We start from the raw sequence: 23,727 nt of genomic DNA on the forward strand, positions 1-23,727 counted from the left end.
TCTGCTCCTATAAATAGCCGCTCTTGCCTGCTTGAGACCTTTATTTAGCCGTTTGTCTCTTGTCTCTTTCTTTGCCTCAAATCAGCTTCCCTATCAACTAACTCCCCTTCTACTTAAAAGTTTGCCTTTGCTTTCTGTGTCAAAAATTATTTTAGAAAAGAAACACCAGCTTCTGTGCCAGGTAATTTTTTTGTATTAAAAAATTTTAAATTTTATTTAAAGCTACAAAGCCCACAACTTAACATAGCTTGACAAAAACTATTTAATACTGTTGAAGAGTTCAGAGGTACATCTTAGTTCAAGTATGCTTTGATGCAGGCCCATTGATGTCTGTCATGGGACCAGATGTGTCTGGCCAATATGTCTCCTGTCCTGATTTGTCATGGTGAATTTAATTCCTAGTTAGTTTTCTTCCCTGACTGTCAGGTCCTGTGTCTGAGGTTCTTTTACATTTCTGAGAGTCTCAACCCATCTCTTTTGGGTTGCTGTACCATGAATTCATCTTGACTCAGTGTAAACCCACATGAAGAGGATCCTTGATAGCCAAGTGTCACTTCTGTTACCCTGCTGCCACCATCCTGACTTGTTGCAGTTGTGAATATAGGAGTGTCCTAGGCAGGAATGGAATAAGACTCCAAACTACCTATGTATTTTTCCCCTAACCTTCTGAGGGAAACTTGTCTAGAAAAATAAATTGTACCCAGGTGGACTGTACTGGTTGATATGGAATTGGACCAAAGCCAGGGAAAATAGAATGGGAGGAGTAGGGAAATGCTAGCTGGAACCCTTAGGTGGAAATGCTAGTTGGAACCCTTAGGTGTAGCAATTTCAAAAAGAAAGCTCCAGACTTTATTGCATTAACCAATGGTAAGTACATGTATTATTCTCTTTAACCTGAAGTTGATTGTTGCCAATAACAGAATAGTCTTGGTGCATGTGTCTTTCTATATAAGCCTAGTTAATAGGACAGATGAAGAGATCACATACTGACTTGAAAGACATTAGCAGGTTGACTGACACTGTCCTGTCACTATGCTAACCTGTACAGAGAATGAAAGTTGTACTTTTAGTTTACTCTGTGGTACAGCCTTACTTGTAACAAAAAGGACCAGGAGGGAACATTCCCAACCCTTCTGTGTTTGGAGACCTATCTTTCCAGATTTTACTATCTCTAACTGAGCTTAGGTATTTAAGTTTCTTCTTTTTTGGGGGGGTTTGGAAAATAATAAAGTGTCAAAAATAATTAACTCAGAAGGGAAAAAAGTCTAGGAAAACTATGCATATGACTTGGGGTGTTTATGTTAGACACCTGACAGGGAGTGAGGAACACTAAAGATACTCGCTCCTGAACACACGGTTCCAACCAAATTTGTTTGATCATTAGGGCCTAATGGTTATGATTATATTATTGATTGCCCCTTTCTAGTGTGTGTGGCCTGGTCAGCACTGGTTAATGTTATATGGCAACTAGCTTTGAGTTCATTGTGTGAGAGGTATTTACTATTACTCTTTCTATGTGGTCCTGTGTTACCAAGTTTGGGTCTTGGGTGAAACCTTGAGTCCATTTCCTCTTACTGAGCTTTTCTCTTTAAGCAACGGTGGTGATTCCTGCCTAGATTCCGTTCTAATCTGCTTTTACCCTTTTGCTTCTGCATGCATTAGAAAAGTCAATTATCAATAAATCGATCCTCCCACACTCTTTATATTCCACCTTTTCTATGTTCCATTTATTTCTGAAGCAGAAATGAACTGTGATCATAGCTGAAAATGTGTCATTAATATGTTGTTAATTTGCCACCGAAGACATGACCTTTTACTTCCAAAGAGTATTGATTTTGACAAGGCAGATCTTCGAATGCAAAGATCTTGCATGTAATGAAATGCCAGGGTGCAGTAGAAGTTTAGAAAGAAAAGGTGACAGTAGATTGTAGAGCTCTGACATCCATACAGGTGAATGCTCAAGTTCTGAAAGACTAAAGTCACAGCTGTACAGCAAGTGTGGCTAATACTTGGCAAGGCTGATGCAGCTATTCACAGTGACTTCTATTCTATAATTTCTTTTCTGTCAGAGACTGATGTGGCTGGTCTTTTTTATTGCCCCACTACAAATCAGTTTCACATTTAGTGCATCATATAAATTGGCTCACATTTTCTACTTTTTGCTTCTTCTGGTCTTTTCCTGTACTCTGTAGTGTCCTGGTTCTGTTCGGTGTCCTGCTCTGGCTTGATTAATATAGTTGCTGATGTCAATAGTCTATTCTTGAGTGTTGACTAGTAGTGTTATATTTGGTGAATTGCCAACTTTGCTGTTTCCTTGATGGAGAGAATCCTTGGATTATCATCTTGTAGGGCCTTCTAAAGACGGTTAGGATGTTTTGTGGAGTCTTGTTGGTCTGGTGTCATCAACCATCCATTTCAGTTGAGGGAGAGCCGGAGGAACAGATGACTTTCGTTACTCACATGGAGAAGAAGGTGGGCTTGTCATTCAGAAGGTGCTGCTGTGGCCAGGAAGACTGGAGGCAGCTTCCTCTAGAGTTCTGCTGTACCTCTGACTGTGCCTCTCCCTGAAGCAATGTGTCTTAGGGGACACCTGGGGAAGCCTTGGTTTTAACCCATGGCTATACTTAGTTATTAATACCATACAATTTCTGTAATAGGGATTTGGCATCATTTTTATTTCATTCTATTGTCATTGGTGGTCAGAATCTAGACCAGAATTTGTATCTCTTATCTAAGGAACTGAAAACCAGAGCTCACATGGGTTTGCATTTGGAGGAAACGGAACAAAGTCGCAGTGCAGGGTACGTCAGGACTGACAGTGGGTCCATGTGAGAAAGAGTGCCCAGGTTATAGAAGGTGTAGACACTGTCAGGACTGACAGTGGATCCATGTGAGAAAGAGTGCTCAGGGGCCTCAAGTACTGTTGGAGGCTTCCATGGTGTCCAAGAGGAGGAGGAGTTGGATTATTGAGGGGTGTGGTGCTTTGAATTGGAATGCCCCTATAAGTTCATATATTTGAATGCTTGATCACCAGGGAGTGGCACTGTTAGGTGGTATGACCTTGTTAGAGGAAGTGTGTCATAGGGGTAGGGGGTATGTTTGAGGTTTCAGAAGATAAAGCCAAGCCCACTGTCACTCTCTTTCCTGTTGCCGACTAAACAGGATGTAGAACTCTTGGCTCATGGTTCTGGACATGCAGACTACCTTTAAGAGTAGTTTGATAGTCAGGGACTAGAAAGGCTGCGCACTCTCTCTCTACCTTTTCAATATAGTTCTCGAAGTCCTAGCCAGAGCAATCAGACAGCGAAAGGAGGTCAAAGGGAAAGGAAGAAGTCAGAATGTCACTATTTGCAGATGATATGATAGTATAATTAAGTGACCCCAAAGGGTCCACCAGAGAACTACTAAACCTGATAAACAACTTCAGCCAAGTGTCTGGGTATAAAATTAACTGAAACAAATCAGTAGCCTTCCTCTACTCAAAGGATAAACAGGCTGAGAAAGAAATTAGGGAAATGATACCCTTCACAATAGTCCCAAATAACATAAAGTACCTCAGTGTGACTTTAACCAAGCAAGTGAAAGAACTTCAAGCCTCTGAAGAAAGAAATTGAAGAAGACCTCAGAAGATGGAAAGATCTCCCATGCTCATGGATTGGCAGGATTAATATAGTAAAAATGGAGCATTTTGCCAAAAGCAATCTACAGATTCAATGCAATCCCCATCAGAATTCCAACTCAATTCTTCACAGAGTTAGAAAGAGCAATTTGCAAATTCATTTGGAATAACATAAAACCCAGGATAGCTAAAACTATCCTCAACAATAAAAGAACTTCTAGGGGAATCACCATCCTTGATCTCAAGCAGTATTACAGAGCAATAGTGATAAAAAAACTATATGCTATTGGTAGAGAGACAGGCAGATAGATCAGTGGAATAGAATTGAAGACCCAGAAATGAACCCACACACTTATGGTCACTTGATCTTCTACAAAGGAGCCAAAACCATCCAACGGAAGAAAGATAGCATGTTCAACAAATGGTGCTGGTTCAAATGGAGGTCAGCATGTAGAAGAATGCAAATCGATCCATTCTTACCACCCTGTACAAAGCTTAAGTTCAAGTGGATCAAGGACCTCCACATCAAACCAGATACACTCAAACTAATAGAAAAAAAATGTGGAGAAGAGTCTTGAACACTTGGGCACTGGGGAAAATTTCCTGAACAGAACACCAATGGCTTTTGCTCTAAGATCAAGAATCAACAAATAGGATCTCATAAAATTGCAAAGCTTCTGTAAGGCAAAGGACACCATCATTAGGACAAAATGGCAACCAACAGATTGGGAAAAGATCTTTACCAATCCTATATCTGATAGAGGGCTAATATGCAAAATATGCAAATAACTCAAGAAGTTAGACTCCAGAGAGCCAAATAACTATTAAAAAATGGGGTACAGAGCTAAACAAAGAATTCACAGTTGAAGAATATCGAATGGCTGAGAAGCACCTAAAGAAATGTTCAACATCCTTAGTCATCAGGGAAATGCAAATCAAAACAACCCCGAGATTCTACCTCACACCAGTCAGAATGGCTAAGATAAAAAACTCAGGGCGACAGCAGATGCTGGTGAGGATATTGGAGAAAGAGGAACACTCCTCCATTGTTGGTAGGATTGCAAACTGGTACAACCACTCTTAAAATCAGTCTGGAGGTTCCTCAGAAAACTGGACATTCCACTACCTGAGGATCCAGCTATACCTCTCCTATGCATATACCCAAAAGATGCTCCGACATATAAGAAAAACACATGCTTCACTATGTTCATAGCAGCCTTATTTATAATAGCCAGAAAATGGAAAGAACCCAGATGCCCTTCAACAGAGGAATGGATACAGAAAATGTGGTACATCTATACAATGGAGTACTACTCAGTTATCAGAAACAATGACTTCATGAAATTTATAGGCAAATGGATTTAACTAGAAAATATCCTGAGTGAGGTAACCCAATCACAGAAAAACATACATGGTATGCATTCATTGATAAGTGGATATTAGTCCAAAAGTTCGAATTACCCAAGATGCAATCCACAGACCACATGAAATTCAAGAAGGATGACCAAAATGCGGAGACTTCACTCCTTAAAAGGGGAAACAAAAATATCCATAGGAGGGGATATGGAGGCAAAGTTTAAAGCAGAGACTGAAGGAATGGCCATTCAGAGCCTTCAGCCCACATGTGACCCATATATACGGTCACCAAAACTAGATAAGATTGATGAAGCTAAGAAGTACGTGCTGACAGGAACAGGATATAGCTGTCTCCTGAGAGACACAGCCAGAGCATGTCAAATACAGAGGTGAATGCTAGCAGCAAACCACTGAACTGAGAATGGGACCCCCTTTGGGGGATTAGAGAAAGGATTGAAAGAGCTGAAGGGGCTTTCAACCTCATAAGAACAACAATGCCAACCAACCAGAGCTCCCAGGGACTAAACCACTACCCAAAGACTATACATGGACTGACCCATGGCTTTAACTGCATATGTAGCAGAGGATGGCCTTGTTGGGCACTAGTGGAAGGGAAAGCTCTTGGTTCTGCCAAGGTTGGACCCCCAGTGCAGGGAAATGTTTGTGGGAGGTAGTAAGGAGGGCATATGGGGGGATGCCCTTATGAGAGAATCGGAGGGCATAGGGGCCTTATGGACAGGAAACCGGGAAAGGGAATAACATTTGAAATGTAAATAAAGAAATATGTCCAATTAAAAAAAAAAAGAAAAAAAGAGTAGTTTGTTTCCCTAGTGATATGCCCTTGGTGAAAACTAAACTTTCATTTGAAAGTAGCAATTGGAGATAACTTTTGGCTTAGGGCTGGGTTGCAATGGTCATGGTGTTTCTTCACAGCAATAGAGACCCTAAGACAAAGTGTGTATGTAGTAAGGTTAGGTCTCTGTTTTTATTAGTACCTCATATATTCAATTATCTGTACAATGACTTTATGTTCACCCTAAGAGATTACTAAAGGACATAACTTTGTCTTATTGCATATGAATCCAAAAGCAGTTCAGGCTGGATTGATCTTTCTGGTCTTTATTCCTGGATACATTGGAAATATACTTGAATAGAACCTGTTTAAATGTGATTATTACCAGGATGGGGAAATGTAGTATTATTTAGAATAGGAGTATTGGCAGCCATGTGTGGGGCAGATGGCTGAGGGGGTTCTGAGGTTGCTGGTTGCATTGTTTGGAGAGGGGAATGTGTGCAAAGTTTGTGCATTGAAAACAACTAGTCTGTCAAGTATAGTGATGTGTGTGTGTGTGTATGTGTGTGTGTGTGTGTGTGTGTGTGTGAACCTCAAAACCAAGTAGGAGTCCCACGGTACTAAACTGTCTTCTATGCATGCCTGCTTCACCATGAAACAACTAAAGCGCAAACCTAAGAACATTTGCTTTTTCCTTCTGCCTTTGCCCACGACTTACACCTAACCTGCACGCAGATGTCTGTCTCTGAAGTCATTGTGATACTGTGGCATTACTAGGCTTGGTGGTCATTTTTCATGGTGTGTGAAATAACTTGGCAAGGTGTGTGTTTATAGGAGCTGGGAGGTGTTGCAGGCTGTTTGTTACCAGAAGCTTTGGAAAGCTAAACATAGGCACTACCTTGTGTGGTGACAAAGTTGCTTGTACCCAGCTTTGGGCTGGTACAGCTTGAACTCAAGACTTTGGTAAACATTTATAGGACTTTTCCTCACTTACGAGCATGTGCAAAGATAGGTTCCTTCCCTTCCCTCCTCTTGTTCACCTGCTCTTTAGCCCTTGCTTTGATGGGTCAGCACTCATTTCTTGATCCCATTTGATTTCCTTTCTTTGAGATAATTGCATCTCTTTCCTAAAGTTTATCAGTGTTTGTCCTTTTTCATGTCCATGACCAATGGCATGACCAAGCCTCAACTGGGATTGACCCTTCTTCCAAAGGCCCATGTATTTTACAAGTCTTGGTTTTTAGCTTAGCACTGTTGAGAGGTAGTGGACCCTGTATAAAAGGTAGGGACTATGGGGAAGCCTTCAGGTCACTGGGGTGTGCCTTTAAAGGTCTAATGTGACCTTAGCTTGCTCTACATGTTTTATATATATGTACTCATTATGAGCCAAAGAGCAGTGGGGCAAGCCTGCCTGGACTAAAACATTTAAAACTGAGCCATAGTAAACCCTCCTTCCTTGTAAGGTTCTTCAGCGATGGAAAACTTGGCCAACACAGTTAGTGAAGCTGAGTCCTTTTCTTTCTAGCAGTGACATTGCATGTATTTCCTCAGCCATCTTTTGATTCATTTGACAATTTCTCTAGAACCTACACCTATTTTCTACTCTCTGAAACTGAGGTTCACAACCCTGGCCTCATGATAGAATCTACTGTGTCTACAGTGTGTAGAACTTTGTAGTATGAGCGAGTAGCCACAGGGAGTAGTCTGCCTAAAGACTTTTTATGTTCAGCATTGAAATACAATAATTAAACTAACCTTAAATCATTTCAGAGTGCATTGAGAATGGATATGTGAAGTTCGTGGTGATAAGTTTAAAAAATAACAGAGAACACCTACCTCTTATTGGAAAAGTTGGCCTTGCATGGAGAACTAATGTTTTTGATGGCTTTATTGAGGTAAAAACAAAAAAATTATTTTTTCTTCAAGTAACTTTTTGTATAATTAAAAAAAGAAACTGTCGATGTATAGATATAACCCTCCTTAAAAGTATTCTGGTTTCTGTAGCTCTCTAAATTCTTTTAGCAGAATGAGATTTTCAAGTGTTTATTCAGTATTTTGCCTTGGTTACGGTTCTACTGTGGTGAAGAGACATCATGACCAAGGCAATTCTTGTAAAAGAAAGCTTTTAATTGGGGCTTATTTATAGTTCTAGAGGGTAAGTGCATGACCATCACGGCAGAAAAGCAGACAGGCATGGTCTGTGTCTGTATCAGTGAGCAGTACTGAGAGTATGCATTCTGATTCCCAGGCAGCAGGCAGAGAGGGGCTGAGAGGAGACAAAGACAGAGAGACAGAGACAGACAGACAGAGAGGGAGAGGGAGAGGGAGAGGGAGAGGGAGAGGGAGAGGGAGAGGGAGAGGGAGAGCCAGAGCCAGAGCCAGAGCCAGAGAGAGACAGAGAGACAGAGACAGAGACAGACAGAGAAAAAGAGAGGGAGAGGGAGAGGGAGAGGGAGAGCCAGAGCCAGAGCCAGAGCCAGAGAGAGACAGAGAGAGAGAGAGAGAGAGAGAGAGAGACAGAGACAGAGACAGAGAGACAGAGACAGAGACAGACAGAGAGAGAAAAAGAGAGGGAGAGGGAGAGGGAGAGGGAGAGGGAGAGGGAGAGGGAGAGGGAGAGAGAGAGAGAGAGAGAGAGAGAGAGAGAGAGAGAGAGAGAGGCAGGCACGAGGTCTGGTATAGGCTTTTGAAACCTCAAAACCCATGCCCTGTTCACACCTCCTCCAACAAGGTCATACTTATGCCAACAGGGCCATACCTCCTAATCATTACCAACCAATTCTTCTCACTGGGGACCATCCAAGCTTCTGAGCCAAGGGGCCATTCTCATTCATACCATATCAAATCTCTTTGCTCTCCATGGAAAGTATTGTAGTAGAGTGGGTAGGTAGACTACAGCAGTGTTTGAATAGCTCTCGCTGTACCCCGAGTTCCCTCACACAATCTGTCCCATGGAGAGAGGGGGGGAGCTGAAGGTTGGCCTAGGCTAATAGCATTTGCTGGTAGCATTTTCACCCATTTGAAGGCCATATGATTATTAAGTTCCTATTCCAATTCCTAGGACCTTCTTGAGCAGCTAAATAGAAGTAGCAGTGTGGAGGAGAGAGTTGGTTTAGTGCTGGGAATTGTCAGGGGGGTGGTGGTGGGGGGAGAAATTAGGAGAGATCTTCCATGGTTCCATGCTCCTGTGTGGTTATTTGTCTGTGTTACCCTGGGTTTTCTTTACTGAATGGGGTGAGTGGAATCTGGGAACCACAGGTGTGGCTGTACCCAAGAAACCTAAGGTACTGTGCTCATTTTGCCCTAACCCTAACCCTAACGCTAACCCTAATCCTAACCCTGACATCTGAGCAGAGCTCTGATGACAGTGACCAAGACCAAGGGCTACGTTACTGTGGAGCCTGATCTTTTGAACCATTTGTGATTTGTTAGTTATCCTGGTATAGCCTTTTATTGTTTTATGTAGACTGAAATGACCATGAATTAAAAACACTTATTAAAATAAAACCTTAAGGTTAAAATTGGCCTTGCCAAGAAAGACAGAATATAAATATAACAAGCTTAAGGAGTCAGGATAATTTTAAAAGTTACTTTGTTTTGTTTTCTGTTCAGCACAAGATCAAAGCAGGTATTTAGTTCTCTCTGGATAAAAAAGGGAAGTGTAGTAATTATACCAAGAGACAAAGACTTATCCTAGCTCTAGTATTAAAACCAATATCTCTCCTGGAATTGTATTTAAGGAAGACTTAACTCTAAAGAGTCCTTTAGCAGCAGGGTTGCTGGTGACTTCTACAGCATTTCTCACAGACTATATCCTGGGGCAATGTTCTTGTATGTTGCTCTATCTAAAGGCAGGATTCTGAGTCATTGAAGTAGGGGGTGGATGACCTGTTCTGGGCAGTTTCTCCAATAGTACCTTTTCTCACAGGTAAAGAGTTTGTTGTCTCCTGAGTTGGAGGGTAGGTGGATCTGCATATGTACTTATGCATGGAGCCGGATTTATATATCATGACTAACTTATCCTTTGAGTTCCCAAAGAAAGTGCCTAAGTGGTAGATACCATGTTCCATGTATCTAGCTCAGGGATTTCCCTCCAGGAATCGCACCACCCTAAACATAGGAAACAGTAAAAATACAGTTTAAGAAATTGGCTTTCGGGCTGGAGAGATGGCTCAGTGGTTAAGAGCGCTGACTGTTCTTCCAGAGGTCCTGAGTTCAAATCCCAGCAACCACATGGTGGCTCACAACCATCTGTAATGAGATCTGATGCCCTCTTCTGGTGTGCGTGAAGGCAACTACAGTGTACGCATATATAATAAATAAATCTTAAAAAAAAAAAAAGAACTTGGCTTTCAGGGACTTAGCCTCCATTTTGTTTGAAGGATGGGCATAAAGTAGAATAGGGTTTTAGCTGCATATGCTTACTCATGCCACTGGAATAACTGAGGCAGGAGGATTACAACCAGTAAAGGCTAGCCTGGGCAATAGAGTAAGTCCCTGTCTGAAGAAAAAAAAGATAATTCCTAATCACATATGCCTATAGAAATTAGAAATAGAAATACATTCCATGCCTGGGGATTGTAGACACAGCCTTCTAACGACAAGGCATGAAGGAAAGGCAAAAGAAGACATAAGGAAAGGATTGCGAAAGGAAATCCATCAGTCAAGAGAGTCTAATAGGAGTGGAGACAGACAGATTAGGGAGTATGTATTGTGAGTCACACTGAACACTGCAGTAAGGCTACTTGACACAGGACCTGGCTGGCCCACACCACTGCACAAGAAGCAGAGTGAGTGACCACAGAGCAATGTCTTCAGCTACGACAGCATCTGTGAAGTATATGATGGTATGACCTCCTGTTGAGCATCTATCACAGAGGTTGCTCGCCACTGCAGCATTACCAGGCCAGCAAGTGTTAGCTCCTTTTACTCCCAAGCTCTAGGAGACCAGTATTTCCTCATGGGAATAGAAGCCCAGACCGTTAAGTTACTTCAAAGAAAGCAAAGCATTACTTTGTTCTTTTAACAGAATCAGATTTGGGTGACACACTTTATCAGCATTAAAGAGCTGTTTTAGACATTAGACGGCTGTGTCTACACGTCCCAGGCAGAGAAACTGTCTTGTATTTCTATTTTAGTAATCATATGTGACTTTTTTTTCAGACAGGGTCTTTCTCTGTAGCCTAGGCTTAGGAATCTATGTGGAGCTTGACATTAGTTTGACTTTAATCCAGAGCAGGCAGGATTAGTGGTGGGCTGCAGGTGGATGGTTGGGACGAGAGGAACAAGGATGACTCTAGGCTTCAGACACAGCTGACGCTCAGTGCCACTCCAGGGCCCAAGGAGCAGTTCTAGGCAGTTCCTCTGGGATGATCTTAGGTCTGAATAAGTCAGTCCAAATTTGCTTGTCCTCTAGGTCATCCAAGTGTTGAGTAAGACCTTGGATATTAAATTCCTGAACCTTGAAGGAGGTTCAGTCTGGAGGTACACTTTGTAAGTCATGGACACCTAGAATATTATTTCAGTTGTGGATGTAGACAAATTCCATCTAGGGAGCGAGTAATTATATATAGTAAAACCAATGCTTTGGGTCAAGCTGTGAGGACCACTAGTAGTAGGGTCTGGTGGAAGTTGTGGGTGGTTCTGGAAGCACTGGGAGGGTAGCATTTGTAACAAAGAATGATAAACAGTGCTGAACCTGCCAACGTGGGGGAGACCTAACACATACTGAAAGTGTTTAGAGACCCTAGGGAGAGACTGGGTCAGAGTGGGTTGAAATGCATGCAGGAGATAAGGCTCTGCACAAAGGGAGGATAGAAAGTTCTGCCCGCTAAGTGAAGAGAGAACCAGGTCTGTCTCTCTCTCTCTCTCTCTCTCTCTCTCTCTCTCTCTCTCTTTCTCTCTCTCTCTCTCTCCCCTCCCCAGCTCTCCGGAGCTCTTCCATTCTCATTCCCTCCCTCTGATCTTTTCTCTCTCTCTTCCTCTCCTTCTCCCTACAAATACACACACACACACACACACACACACACACACACACACACACACACACACACTTGTTATCTAAGCAGAATCTACTAATGTAGTGCTTATGTCTACAGTGTGTAATTTCCTTTAACACATAGGATGCACTAGTAGTGAAGGCTTGTGATAAAATTCTGGTGAATCTGTGTCTAATACACTGAGAAGTAGTAGTTGAGTGAGGAGGAAGGTGAAGACACAAGTTAGAAAGCAGGGCCCACGTGTTGAATGTGGAAGTGTGGCATGCACAGGAGGTGCTGTGCTGGAGGTAAAAGTGTAGGAATGAGTAGTAGAGGTGAGGTAAAGAATAAATAGCTCATAGGAGTTGAATAGCCCATGACTGAGGGTCAATGTCATTGGGTCCCCTGGGATCCTTAGGGTGGTTGGGTCACTCAGGAGATGGGTAAGGAGGGAGGAGAGAGAGAGAGAGAGAGAGAGAGAGAGAGAGAGAGAGAGAGAGAGAGAGAGAGAGAGAGAGAGAGAGGTGTGGATGGTAAACCTAGTATCTGTAGTAGTGTATAGCAGGAGGATGGTGTATAGCAGAGAAAACCATGAGCAAGGTAGGAGAGCTGGAAATTTAGACTCAGGGAACAGGTTGACAAGAGTGGAAGGCAACAGTCTGTACCACATTGAGAAGCTGCTATCCAGGGCAGGGTGACACCCTCTTGGAAACAAGGACAAAGAACTCTCTCCTTTGTGGAAGATCAGTTGCCTCTAACTTCTGCTACACACTGACAGCACCTTGGTCATATGCAAGGGTGAGGATGACTGCTGAGAAGACCTGGTAAGGACTGACTGAGTAGCTGTGGGATAAAGCTTAGGTCCTGTGATGTGCAGGAGAGCTGTGGCTTTGGACCTGGGAACCACATGCAGCATTTCCAGTCTGCATGACAGTTACACTTCCTGTGGAGGTGAGCATTGATCCTGACACCTGTGCATCTCAATTACAGAGTTGCTTTGTAGTGGATGTGACCCTTCTGGATGAGCACAGGAAGCCCTTTTGGTGTGTGAGTTCTCCAGTATGCATGAGATCTCCTGCCTACCCCTCCGATGGTTCTAGTTTCCTGGGGAACACTTACTATGTCGACTACATGGACAAAGAAGGAGGAGTGCACGCAGAGCTAGTGTGGATCGAAGAGACTGAAGAGTACTTCATTGTCAGCCTGGCCCTTTACCTCAGTGTAGCAAAAATAAACCATTGGTTTGGGACAAAATACTGAGTTTTAGCAGTAGGGAGCAAAGTCTTGTTACTAGTAAGCTGTTGGTTTTTTACATCTTTGTTTTTATTGAAAGTTAAAATAAAGCATATACATGGCCGTCTGTCTGGTGCCTTCTTATTTTCCATACAAATTATGGTTTGTGACTACAGTGTTTAGAGGATTAAAATTCTGATAGAGCGTGCCCCAGTGCAGAGCCATATAAGACAAAAAGAAACAAAAATACTTGGCAGTCTTCCTAACTAAGCACATGGTCATGTGGTCTGTGTGGATGTGTACACAGTAAGTGGAGGGAGCAAGCATGACTTCAAACTGGGGCCCGACTTAGGAGATGCTAAGGAGCAGCTGTGGAAGGTGAGGCAGGGCCTTAGATAAGACCACAGTCTTCCCAGTATTCCTTCCCTGATTCGATGTGTTGGCATATGGTGGGTCTGAGCGAAGGGCAAATAGGGAATCTTTGGCATACTTTTGCAAACGAAAATACATAATTATTCCAAGATGAAAGGTTAACAGTAAAAACTAACATTGTGTCACTGTCTCCCTCATGTCCTCTGACCTAGGATGACTTTGTCTGCTTGCCTTGACTGTGGCTTTTCCACTAGAGCCTTGTTCTTTGCTATCAGTGCCTGGCCAGGGCTGTGCTGAGACAGCTACCATCTTGCCACACCATGGCACTGGGGCAGTGCCCTGAAATGAGTATTACATGAGAGTATTGGAGACACCTGAGTATCCATGTGATGGGGGGGGGTCTTCTATGGGCTTCCAGCTTCTTCATTAGATGGTGTCTGCCCCTTAGGAGTCTGGGGTGTGCAAGAGAAGGTCTCATGAAAGGAGTGGAGAGGCATTTGCTGTGGAAGCCTGGGTTTTTGGAAGGGAGTAGCGTGTCCAGATAGACTTGTACTGTACTCATTAGAGCAGAAGCCCTTGGGTATTTTGCTTTGTTTTCTACATTGAATATGAAATGTATTTATTCTAGTTATATTACATGTGAGTATATTTATAGGAATATAAATGCTCATGTTCTTATTAAATATGTGTGTATATGTACATAATATATATAATATACATTTGTACACACATATAAGTAAAAAATTATATATATATTTCCTCTAAACTCTTTCTGCCCCTATTTAACCAAAGTGAGCTCTTTGGCACACTTGCTTGTTTGCACCAGATGTTGGTGTCTTTGATGTTAGAATGTTGTGTAGAACCCTTTCTCAGTGCTGACTAGAACCTCAGAGCTAATTAGTCTCTCTCTCTCTCTCTCTCTCTCTCTCTCTCTCTCTCTCTCCCTCTCCCCCTCTCCCTCTCCCTCTCTTTCTCTCCACACATATGGAGCAGATATGTCTCAACAAAAGATAAATAACTTTATATCTCAAATTTTGTGGATTTCTGACGTTTTTGAAAACCATCTATCTATATAAGGCAATCTGGACTGTTGTCTTTATATCTTAATATTATGAGGATTAAGATTAAACAATGTTTTAAAAAAAGGAAGTAAGCTAAAGAATAGTGTTAAACAATGAGCCTGATAGACTTTTGTACTCTATGATATCAGGAAATGAACCCAGAATTACCGTGAAGCCCATGTTAAGAGAATCTGAGCTTCCTGTTGTGGTAAATATGAAAATTAACCACAAACCCTCTCTAGCCGGCATTAACAAGCCATATGACCTTTAGCAGGGTAATTCATAAAGCAAACTAAACACCATCAATTTTAATACCAATATGCAACATATCAAACCAGCACTTTAGCCCAGAATATATCCATCTGTTAAGCTCTCTACCTGGAGCCACACATTTTTACTTAACCTTAATAACTTGTAAATATCAGAACATTCTACTTGGAGTCAGTGACTAATTTTTCCCTAAGTTCTGAACCATGGATGAAAATCCCCACGTGATTCGGATAATCTCTGTACTTTCCTTAAAATAAACTTAAACAGCTTCTACCCATTTTAATACCAATAAGCAACTTAAAACTCAGGACTTTAGCCCAAAATATATCCATCTGTTAAGCTCTCTACCTGGAGTCACAGATTTTTATTAAACCTTAATAACTTCCAAAATATATGTCTGTATTCACTCTGCCTGGTATTACAGACATTTATCACAACTCTCTACTTGGAGTCAGTGACTAATTTTCCTTAAGTTCTGAACCATGGGTAAAAATCCCCACATGATTCAGGTAATCTCTGTACTCTCTCCTTAAAAACAAACTTAAACAAGCTTCTAATAATACCTGTCATTAAGAAGTAGCTTGTCTAACTAGGATTTCAACCCACAATTCCTGCGGAGCCCACATTAAAAGGAATATGAATATCCTGAAAGACTATCTAAACAACTTTCTTTTAAAAGTAGCTTTTAATCTCTAATTCTCTGATCTGCCATTACTTATCACACAGCAGGGGACCTACATCCTGCCAGCCCAGGCTGCTTCCCTTTTTCTTTGTTTAAATTCCCGAGCTTGAGAGATCACATGACTTAACATGACACTGGCCTCCTCTTAGAAATAAAACTTTCTTTCAACTCTTAGGATTACTAGTGGATTCTAGCCCATCATGTTGGTTCACCATCTGTTGTTGTAAAAATATAAAAAATGAAAGAAATGCTGTCTTTTATCCCCACTAGGTCTACACCGCAGTGCCCCAAGAATCTGCTGGCTATCTTGCCAGAAGCACACATCCCAGGTCTGTGGCAGCCCCACACCCCCTTACACTTAAATCTGCACATGAAAGAACACACAACACAATAACCTTAGATCCAATTGATAAGATATAATTGCCCACCTAAACATATGAAGCCCTGTACACATCCATCCCTTAAGAACATTTATAACAACCTGTAAAGGTACAGCATGGAATCTTTACATCAGCCTCCATGTTGTCCCCTGCTATTCTCTCCCAGTGTCCTCTTCTCTTCCGTTCCTGTCTGCACTTCTTCCTTCAAACTTTTTCTCCCCCTCATCCTTCCTTCTCTTCCAATGACAGACCTTCTATCTTGTACCTGCCTCACCTGTGACATCATCCCACACATGTGAGTATATTTATAGGAATATATATATATTTTATTTATTTATTTATTTATTTATTTATTTATTTATTTATTTTCTCTAAACTCTGCCCCTATTTAGCCAAAGTGAGCTTTTTGGCACACTTGCTTGTTTGCACCAGATGTTGGTGTCTTTGATGTTAGAATGTTGTGTAGAACCCTCTCTCAATGCTGACTAGAACCTCAGAGCTAATTAGTCTCTCTCTCTCTCTTTTTCTCTCTCTCTCTCTCTTTCTCTCCACACATATGTGTGTATACATACACACACACAGAACAACAAATGTCCAGAGATATGTGAATATTATATATATTGAAATTAAATTTTCATATACATGAAACAAAGCATTTCCTAATCAGATTCCTTCATCAAGAAGAGAGACCCTTGTTTGCAAAGCAAGAGGATTGATTATGGTGGGGCATCTTGGATATAGGGAGTGCCACAAAGCATTCTCGTTAAGTTGAATCAACGCAAGGAAAGTAACAGGTGCGGATTCTTAATTGTTCCGTTGGCAAAGAAAACAAGTGTGAGCTCCATCCCAGAGAAGCATATCCAAAAGTGGGGGATGAAAGGTGTTTCATGTGAGCTCTGATGTAAAATACTGCCTTTCTGGAAGTCAAGTCAAAGATCTGATGACCTTTTGCTGAGAGATTTATATGAGCAACGTGATAGTTGCCTCAGTTTTAACAAGCTCTGCCTGTAAACCTGATGATCTCCAGAGGCAAATTGTTCAAGTGGAAAAGTCTTTGTGAAGTGTTTCCTTGATGCTTGCAAAGCGTTTGTGTCCTGGGCAAGCTATTCTGGAGACAATAGTGCATTTTGGTATTGGGATACCATCGTTTTGGTCTTCAGCCTGGTGGCGATCCTGTTTTGGCTTCTGTGACTTTTGGGAATACTTGGATTTCCTTAGCGGCAGTAGATGTGACATCCTGCTGTAGGACAGCTTCGAGCTGCAGAGATCTCAGGCAGAAAGGCCTTTGGCACCACTCAGCAGGACTCACCAGTAGGGTTAGGCCAGAGGAAGGAAGGACTAGTGGCCTTAGGGGGCTGAGGGAATGAAATGCCGAGAACAGTGGACCTTGTGTTTACCATGGCGAAGCGCAGAGCTAGGCTGAGGCTGGTCAGGGGCAAAACAGGTTGAAGGCACAGGAATTGGTGAGCACCCACATCTGTCAGGTCCAGAGTTCAGATGGGTAGCACAGTGGTCCTTTCATTCTGGAAGAGGAGAATGCATGGCCTGGGAAATGTGCACATGTTGAAGAGGTACCGGTGGGGCCAGTGTAGAGATTGTGTGGTGATGACATGTCCTTGACCATCCAGGCTTGGCTCACCTCTTCTTTACCTCTCTGGCTTTTAGGTAATTATGAAAAACAACTTAGACATTTTCCAAAGGCCAATGTGTTTACTGCTTGACACATATGCTTGCCACAGTGAAATGAGACACACTCATCTCTATGAGGGACATTATGAAAAGTGCTCTCAGAAGTAAGGTAAAGCACAGGTTATTCCCCACAAGGTTGGCTGGGGAGAGAATGGAAAATTCACCATGAACTAATAGTAGCTTTCTATTTTAATAATTAAGAGCTTTACTTACAGCTTTAAAGATTCTTTGTAAATCTTATAGGTAGATGGTATAATAATGACATTTCAACGTGAGCTGAGCTGAGAAGTTAAATACCTGGAGGAGAGCCCATCTGGTGACAAGAGCCAAGCATCTGCCTAATCCAAAAGCCTAGGCCTATACCCTAAACACTACTTCTGGTCTGCTCTGGGTGATATCTGTTATGGGCATTTACTTCAGGAGGAACTAGACGTATGTAGGTTATTTAGCAGAGCGTTAAGAGTGTTGTAAACCTAATTGAGCAAACTTGTTCAAATGATTGTGTTGCATAAAACTAGTGTACACTAACACAACTGCCAATATCCAAGTCAGGTGACAGCCTGAGGGAACTGTCTGAATGCTACGTTTCTCTCTGGGCAAGAAGGAATAGACAGAGTAGACCCTCAGAACAGACATGTGATTGTGGCAAAGGTGAATGACTTTTAAATAGATGGGATGGGTTTACTTAGAGCAATATCTGGAAGGAAGGATACTTACTTTGTGCCATGCCCAAAGACATGTAGACTATGGACCCAAATGTGTAAAGCCAAGCAAGAAAGCAGTAAGGTAACAAAGTGGACAGCCTCTAACTCTGCACTAAAAGGACAAGTTGCCTGAATAAAAGATAACATAAAAGCTGGGGAGATGGCTCAGTCAGTGGGCAAAGTGCTTGCTGCCCAATCATGACCTGAGATTAGATTCCTAGAGCCCATGTAAAAGTTGAATGTCATGGCATAGCCTGTGACTCCAGAGCTGGAGGAGGCATCAGGGACAGGAAGAACCTTTGGATTGGTGGCCAGGAAATGCAATTAAAACCACGGCAAAGTACCCTCTGTGTAATAGTATCAATGTATACAGTAAATTAATACAGTGGCTGTGTTTCTTATTCCTAGCTAGTTCCCCAATAACAACACAAACCAAGACTTATTTCAACTTAAAAGTACAATAACTAGGCCTTATCATTCTATTTGAATCCTATTCGAATCTGCTAACTAATCTGGCGCCCTCCCAACTCCAACTCAAGAATCACTGGGACTCTTGTGTTGGCCTCACTCTCTGGGCTTCCCGTGTGTTCTGCCTTGATGGCTCTCTGGACCCTTTCCTCATGCCTACATCTCTTTTCCTCTTTCTCTCCCTCCTTCCCTGGTTGGCAGAAATCATGCCCTACTTCCTCTATTGCCTAGTTATTGACTTTTCCAGCCTTTATTGAGGAGGCAAAGAATAAGTGATGAGCATTGTTAACACAAACTTGATACAGGAGATCCTCAATGTAGGCATTACAATGCCATGCCCAGACTGATACCAGATAGTAGGATAGAGAAATCAGCACTTGAATAATACACTTTACACAGTGCACAGTAACATTATGCCTACACCCCTGCACTCTAGGGTGCAAGGAATCAAAAGAACAAGATAGGTAGGTGTTGGTGGGATGTGGAGAAATTGGGATGGTATTGGTAGGAATGTGAAATTGGGCAGCCACTAAAATTGTTGAAAAATAGAACTGGCATTGTACAATCCTATTTCTAACAATGTATTCAAAGGGATTGAAACCAGGATATTGAAGGGACATCTACATGCTCATGTTTACTGCAGCACAAGTTTTTGTCATGATAAGGAATTAACCTCCATGTTCATGGTTAAACATACTACACACACACACACACACACAAAAGACATCACGTGTGTGTGTCTGCGTGTGTGTGTGTGTGTGTGTATGTGTGTGTGTGTGTGTATGCTGAAATATTATTTTTGGACCTTGAAAAATACATGGATGCATTTAGAAGACATTATGTTGAAGCAGAAACTTCAGGGTTCTTTGGAAAGTCAGTAGTGTTGGACGGTGTTTTGTTGGGGCAAACACATGAAGTAGTGTTATCCTAAAGCAGACACAGGATGTTCTGTTAAAGCAAGTACATGAAAGGACATGTGATGAAGGATTCTTCAATAAGGACACAAGTATTGGTCTGCCTTACATGGTGCAGTTGATCTGTGTTTGTTGGGACTCTATAGAAAAGCATCAAAAAACAAAACAGAAAAAGCACCAAAAGTTCTGATGGTGTGCTGCAGTGTCTTGCTGCTTCCACGGACTCTGGCTCACTGACGGAGTGATACCAGCCGAGACAGACCTACATGCTGAGGCAAGACCTGTGGAGGACACATGATGTTTGAAGGGCATAGATAGAGTATGTTTATATACCCACAGAGGCTGAGCCAGGCTGGCTTATAGAGCTAGCTGTACAACACTTGTGAGTCTGGAGTCTTGGCTGATTTTCGCTTTTGAGAGAGGCCCAGACTAGAACTTCTGACATTCCTGCTGGTCCCTGCTGCTGACTAGCGCCAAGGCTGAGGCCTGGCATCTCTGCTAGGTCATGCCACTGTCGCTGATTCATGTTTGCTATCCCAACTCTACTGGACTGGGCTGCTGGCGTATCCAGGAAGTGTTTGTGAGTGGGTTGAGCTGCTGCTATTGCTGACCTGTGAACTGAACTGTCAATTTCCAGACAACACAAATGGGAGTTGCTCCAAAGAACCATTTCTGAACATGTTCACTTCTCCCACATCCTTTCTTTTCTACTACCTCTGGTGGGTGGTGGACTATGAGGGAGGTTAAAGCATTTGAGAATCATCAATAAAAATAAGTGTTGAAAAAAATTAAAGTTCCATTATGTTATGTGAAATAATTCATAGACAGACACGTTCTGTGCTGTATTATTTTACTTGTGAAATATACAAGATGAAACTCATAGACAGCCTAGAATGATGGTCCGCTGGAGCTGCAGGGAGGAAGAAATGGAAACTTGGTATTCAAGGGTACAGAGTTACGGTTATGCCAGATGAATAGGTTCTAGAAGTATAACAGCCTCTCTGTAGTGATTCCAAGTCAAGCACTCACAGATTTTCAGAGATTCCATGTTAAGTTCAAAAGAAAGAAGCACTTCAGTATTCCTATGTACCAGCATCTGTGACAGGATATTCATATACGTTTCCTCTCCCTCACCTGGTGTGTGCAAATGTGCAGGTCTGTGTGCCTGTGCACATGCAGAGGCCACGGCGTGACATTAGTTAGCCCCTATTTCCCTCTGACTTTATTTTTCTGACAAGATCTCCACTGAACTGGAAGCTTGCTGGTTGGTCAGAAAGATCCCAAGATCTGCCTATTTCTGTTTGGGTACAGAAAGGCAGGCATCACCATGTCAGCTTTTTGTGTGGTCTTCATGTGTACATAGCACTCTTATCCACTGAACCATCTCCCTAACCCTCTTTTTACTTTAAAAATCATGGGTGGTCACCTTTCTCAGGAAACACCCTCCTCTGACAACTCTTGCTGGGATCCTCACATTGGGCCGACTTAGAACTGAGATCAGCCTCTCTGTAACATTCAAAACTGTGAGTCACCAGTCAAAACTCCCTTTGCAGAAACACAAAATATCTGATTCCACTTGCTCCCACCTCATTAAAGGGGAACCTAAATCAGGTTCCAGGACATCAAGAAGCGGGTGACTCCACGAATTCCCATTTAGGACATCACAATGAAAGCCTTTAGAGAGCACATGAAAAGACTCTAGAGTACTTTGCCTCTCCCATTCCCCACAATGATGCTTGCTGTGTTCCTCATTAGTAAAATTGACTATTGACATTGACAAGAATTGGCTCCAGTGAAATATATATATATATACACACATATATTTACATAACTATATAGTTTGTGATATATTACATAGAATATATATTACATATATGATGTATTATATATAATTTTATAACATATATATTTTATGCATTATTATACATTATATACAACTACTTATGTATTATAAGGTATTTACTCATGTGGTCAAGGAACCAGGTCAAAGAATTATGTTGGTTCAGTGATATTTAATATTGCCATAATTCTGAGAAAGATGTTTTATTGATAAATTGTCTAAACATCCTAAGGATTAAAATGGTGGGGTTAAGAATTACTGAACCTTTTGTATTTACCTGAAATGCCAAGTACTTCTTAATGTGGTCTGCTTTAAGCTAAGTAAAAAATTACATATTTTCAGTATGGGCTAGACAGGATAATGACCAAATTAATGCAATTGAGTTTGTTGATATCATATAATTATGAATGTTTTTTACTTGTAGTTCTATTGATGCTACTGTAATGTGATAAAATATTTAAAATCAGACATTTAGTTCATGGCTAGATTAACTCTATCACTAAGTTCTGGTATGCCTGGACTGTGGGCCTGCAGTAAGAGCTGTTGCAATTATTCACATACAGCCCACATCCCAGGAGTCCTTAGTTCCCCTGGTTCTTTCTTGTGCTTTTCCTGGACAAGCAGATCTTTCTGCATTTAGGCGAGAATTGTGGTTGTCATGGAATGAGGTTTTCAGTGATAATATGCATATACATTTACAAACTGCACCTTCTGGTTTTCCTGGAACAACACACCGCCTTTCTGTAATGAGATTCTGTTGGCCACAGTTCTGCCACTAAATTGCTAATTTCCCCCAATACTGGTTCTCCTTAAGTGGCGCATGGCCATTCTAGAGAACTTTGTGCCTTAAGAGGCTTCAGAGTGGCCGCACTGACATTTCTGTTTATTGTATGCTTCATCATCTGCAGGAATGGCCTGTGCAAGGCTGGCCTCTGTATGCTCTTCCCAAGGAGCTCATGGGAGCACACAGACAACCGATTCAAGGAGGTGCTCAGATCTGTGTAGTAGGAAGAAGTCCCAGGATACTGAACTATGTTTCATGCAGGACCAAGATTAAAACCTTCCACACTGGCATTAGAAGTACATGACCTTGGAGCAAGTGACCCACACAGTCTCTGAGTTCATCTGACCATTTCTGGTTATTTCTTAAGAATTATATAAATTAGGAAATATGCCAGGATTCTCTAGAGGAATGTATAGAATATATGTGTATATATACAAATATACACACTGTATTTCTATTATCTATCTATCTATCTATCTATCTATCATCTGCCTATCTATCTATCTATCTATCTATCTATCTATCTATCTATCTATCTATTATCTATCTATCTATGGAGGGAGGAGATTCATTAGAATGGTTTATAGGCTGTGGTCCAGCTAGTCCAACAATGGCTGTCTACCAGTGGAAGGTCCAAGACTCTAGTAGTTGTTCAGTCCATGAGGCTGGCTGTTTTGGCTGGTCTTCATAATGTGTCAGAAGAAGTAGGCTCCCATGCCAGTGAAGGAATGAACATGAGAGCAAGAGCAAGAAGGCAAAAAGCTTCCTTCTTCCATGCTCTTTATATAGACTACCACCAGAAGGTGTGGCCCAGATAAAAGGTGGATCTTCCCACCTCAAAAGATCTGGATTAAAAATGGTTCTTCCCACTTGAAATGTTTTAATTAACAGCAAAAGTCCCTCAGAGGTTCACCTAGCCACTTGTGTTTTAGCTAATTCCAGATACAGTCAGACTGATAACCAAGAATTATGCTATCATGGGGTATAACTGTGTTTTTTAGCATTGCAATTTATGTTTTAAGAGCGAGAGAGAGAGGAGAGAGAGAACAAAGAGAAGAGAGAGAGAGGAGAGAGAGAAGAGAGAGGAGAGAGAGAGAAGAGAGAGGAGAGAGAGGAGAGAGAGAGAGAGAAGAGAGAGAAGAGGAGAGAGAGAGAGAGAGAGAGAGAGAGAGAGAGAGAGAGTGTGTGTGTGTGTGTGTGTGTGTGTGTGTGTGTGTGTGTGTGTTTAGCTGTGGAAAGCTCCCCAATACCCTAAACACTTGGAAACAGCTCTAAAGTCCCATGTTTCTTTCCACCAGAAGTCTCAGGCACTGGGCATAGCCAAACTCCTGTCAGTGTGGTATTGTCCCTTTTTATGTGGGGATACTGACTGGCAGACAGGACCTGGGCAGAGGAGTCAGGAGGTGGCTGTGCTCTTGACTTGTTTCAAGCAGAATAATTTAGTCATCTACCTGAGGACATGAGAGCATTGGCAGCACATGCTGGGCTTCTGGAGGAGTGGTGAAGCCCAAAGGGAGTGCGACAGGCAGCCAAACATTCATTTCCATCAGAAGGTTTCCCTAAAGCACAGCATGGTTCTGTTTG

The 23,727-nt window shown here is 41.9% G+C and overlaps 1 protein-coding gene across 11 annotated transcripts in view; it reads left to right on the forward strand.

Moving 5' to 3' along the window:
• Positions 1 to 23,727, forward strand: part of Fbxo15 (F-box protein 15) — a 98,981-nt gene that overhangs the window by 58,216 nt on the left and 17,038 nt on the right. For 6 of the 11 annotated variants that reach the window (XM_087593184.1, XM_087593182.1, XM_087593185.1 and 3 more), the window contains 2 exon segments: positions 7,539 to 7,663; positions 12,737 to 13,102. The exons of 2 other annotated variants lie outside the window; for them this stretch is intronic. In XM_087593184.1, coding sequence (XP_087449310.1) covers positions 7,539 to 7,663; positions 12,737 to 13,006 — 395 coding nt within the window. In that variant the 3' untranslated portion in view covers positions 13,007 to 13,102. 11 annotated transcript variants of the gene reach the window in all.

Source organism: Rattus norvegicus, chromosome 18 (assembly GCF_021556685.1).
Source record: "Rattus norvegicus strain SHRSP/BbbUtx chromosome 18, alternate assembly SHRSP_T2T, whole genome shotgun sequence".
Lineage (NCBI taxonomy): Eukaryota > Metazoa > Chordata > Mammalia > Rodentia > Muridae > Rattus > Rattus norvegicus.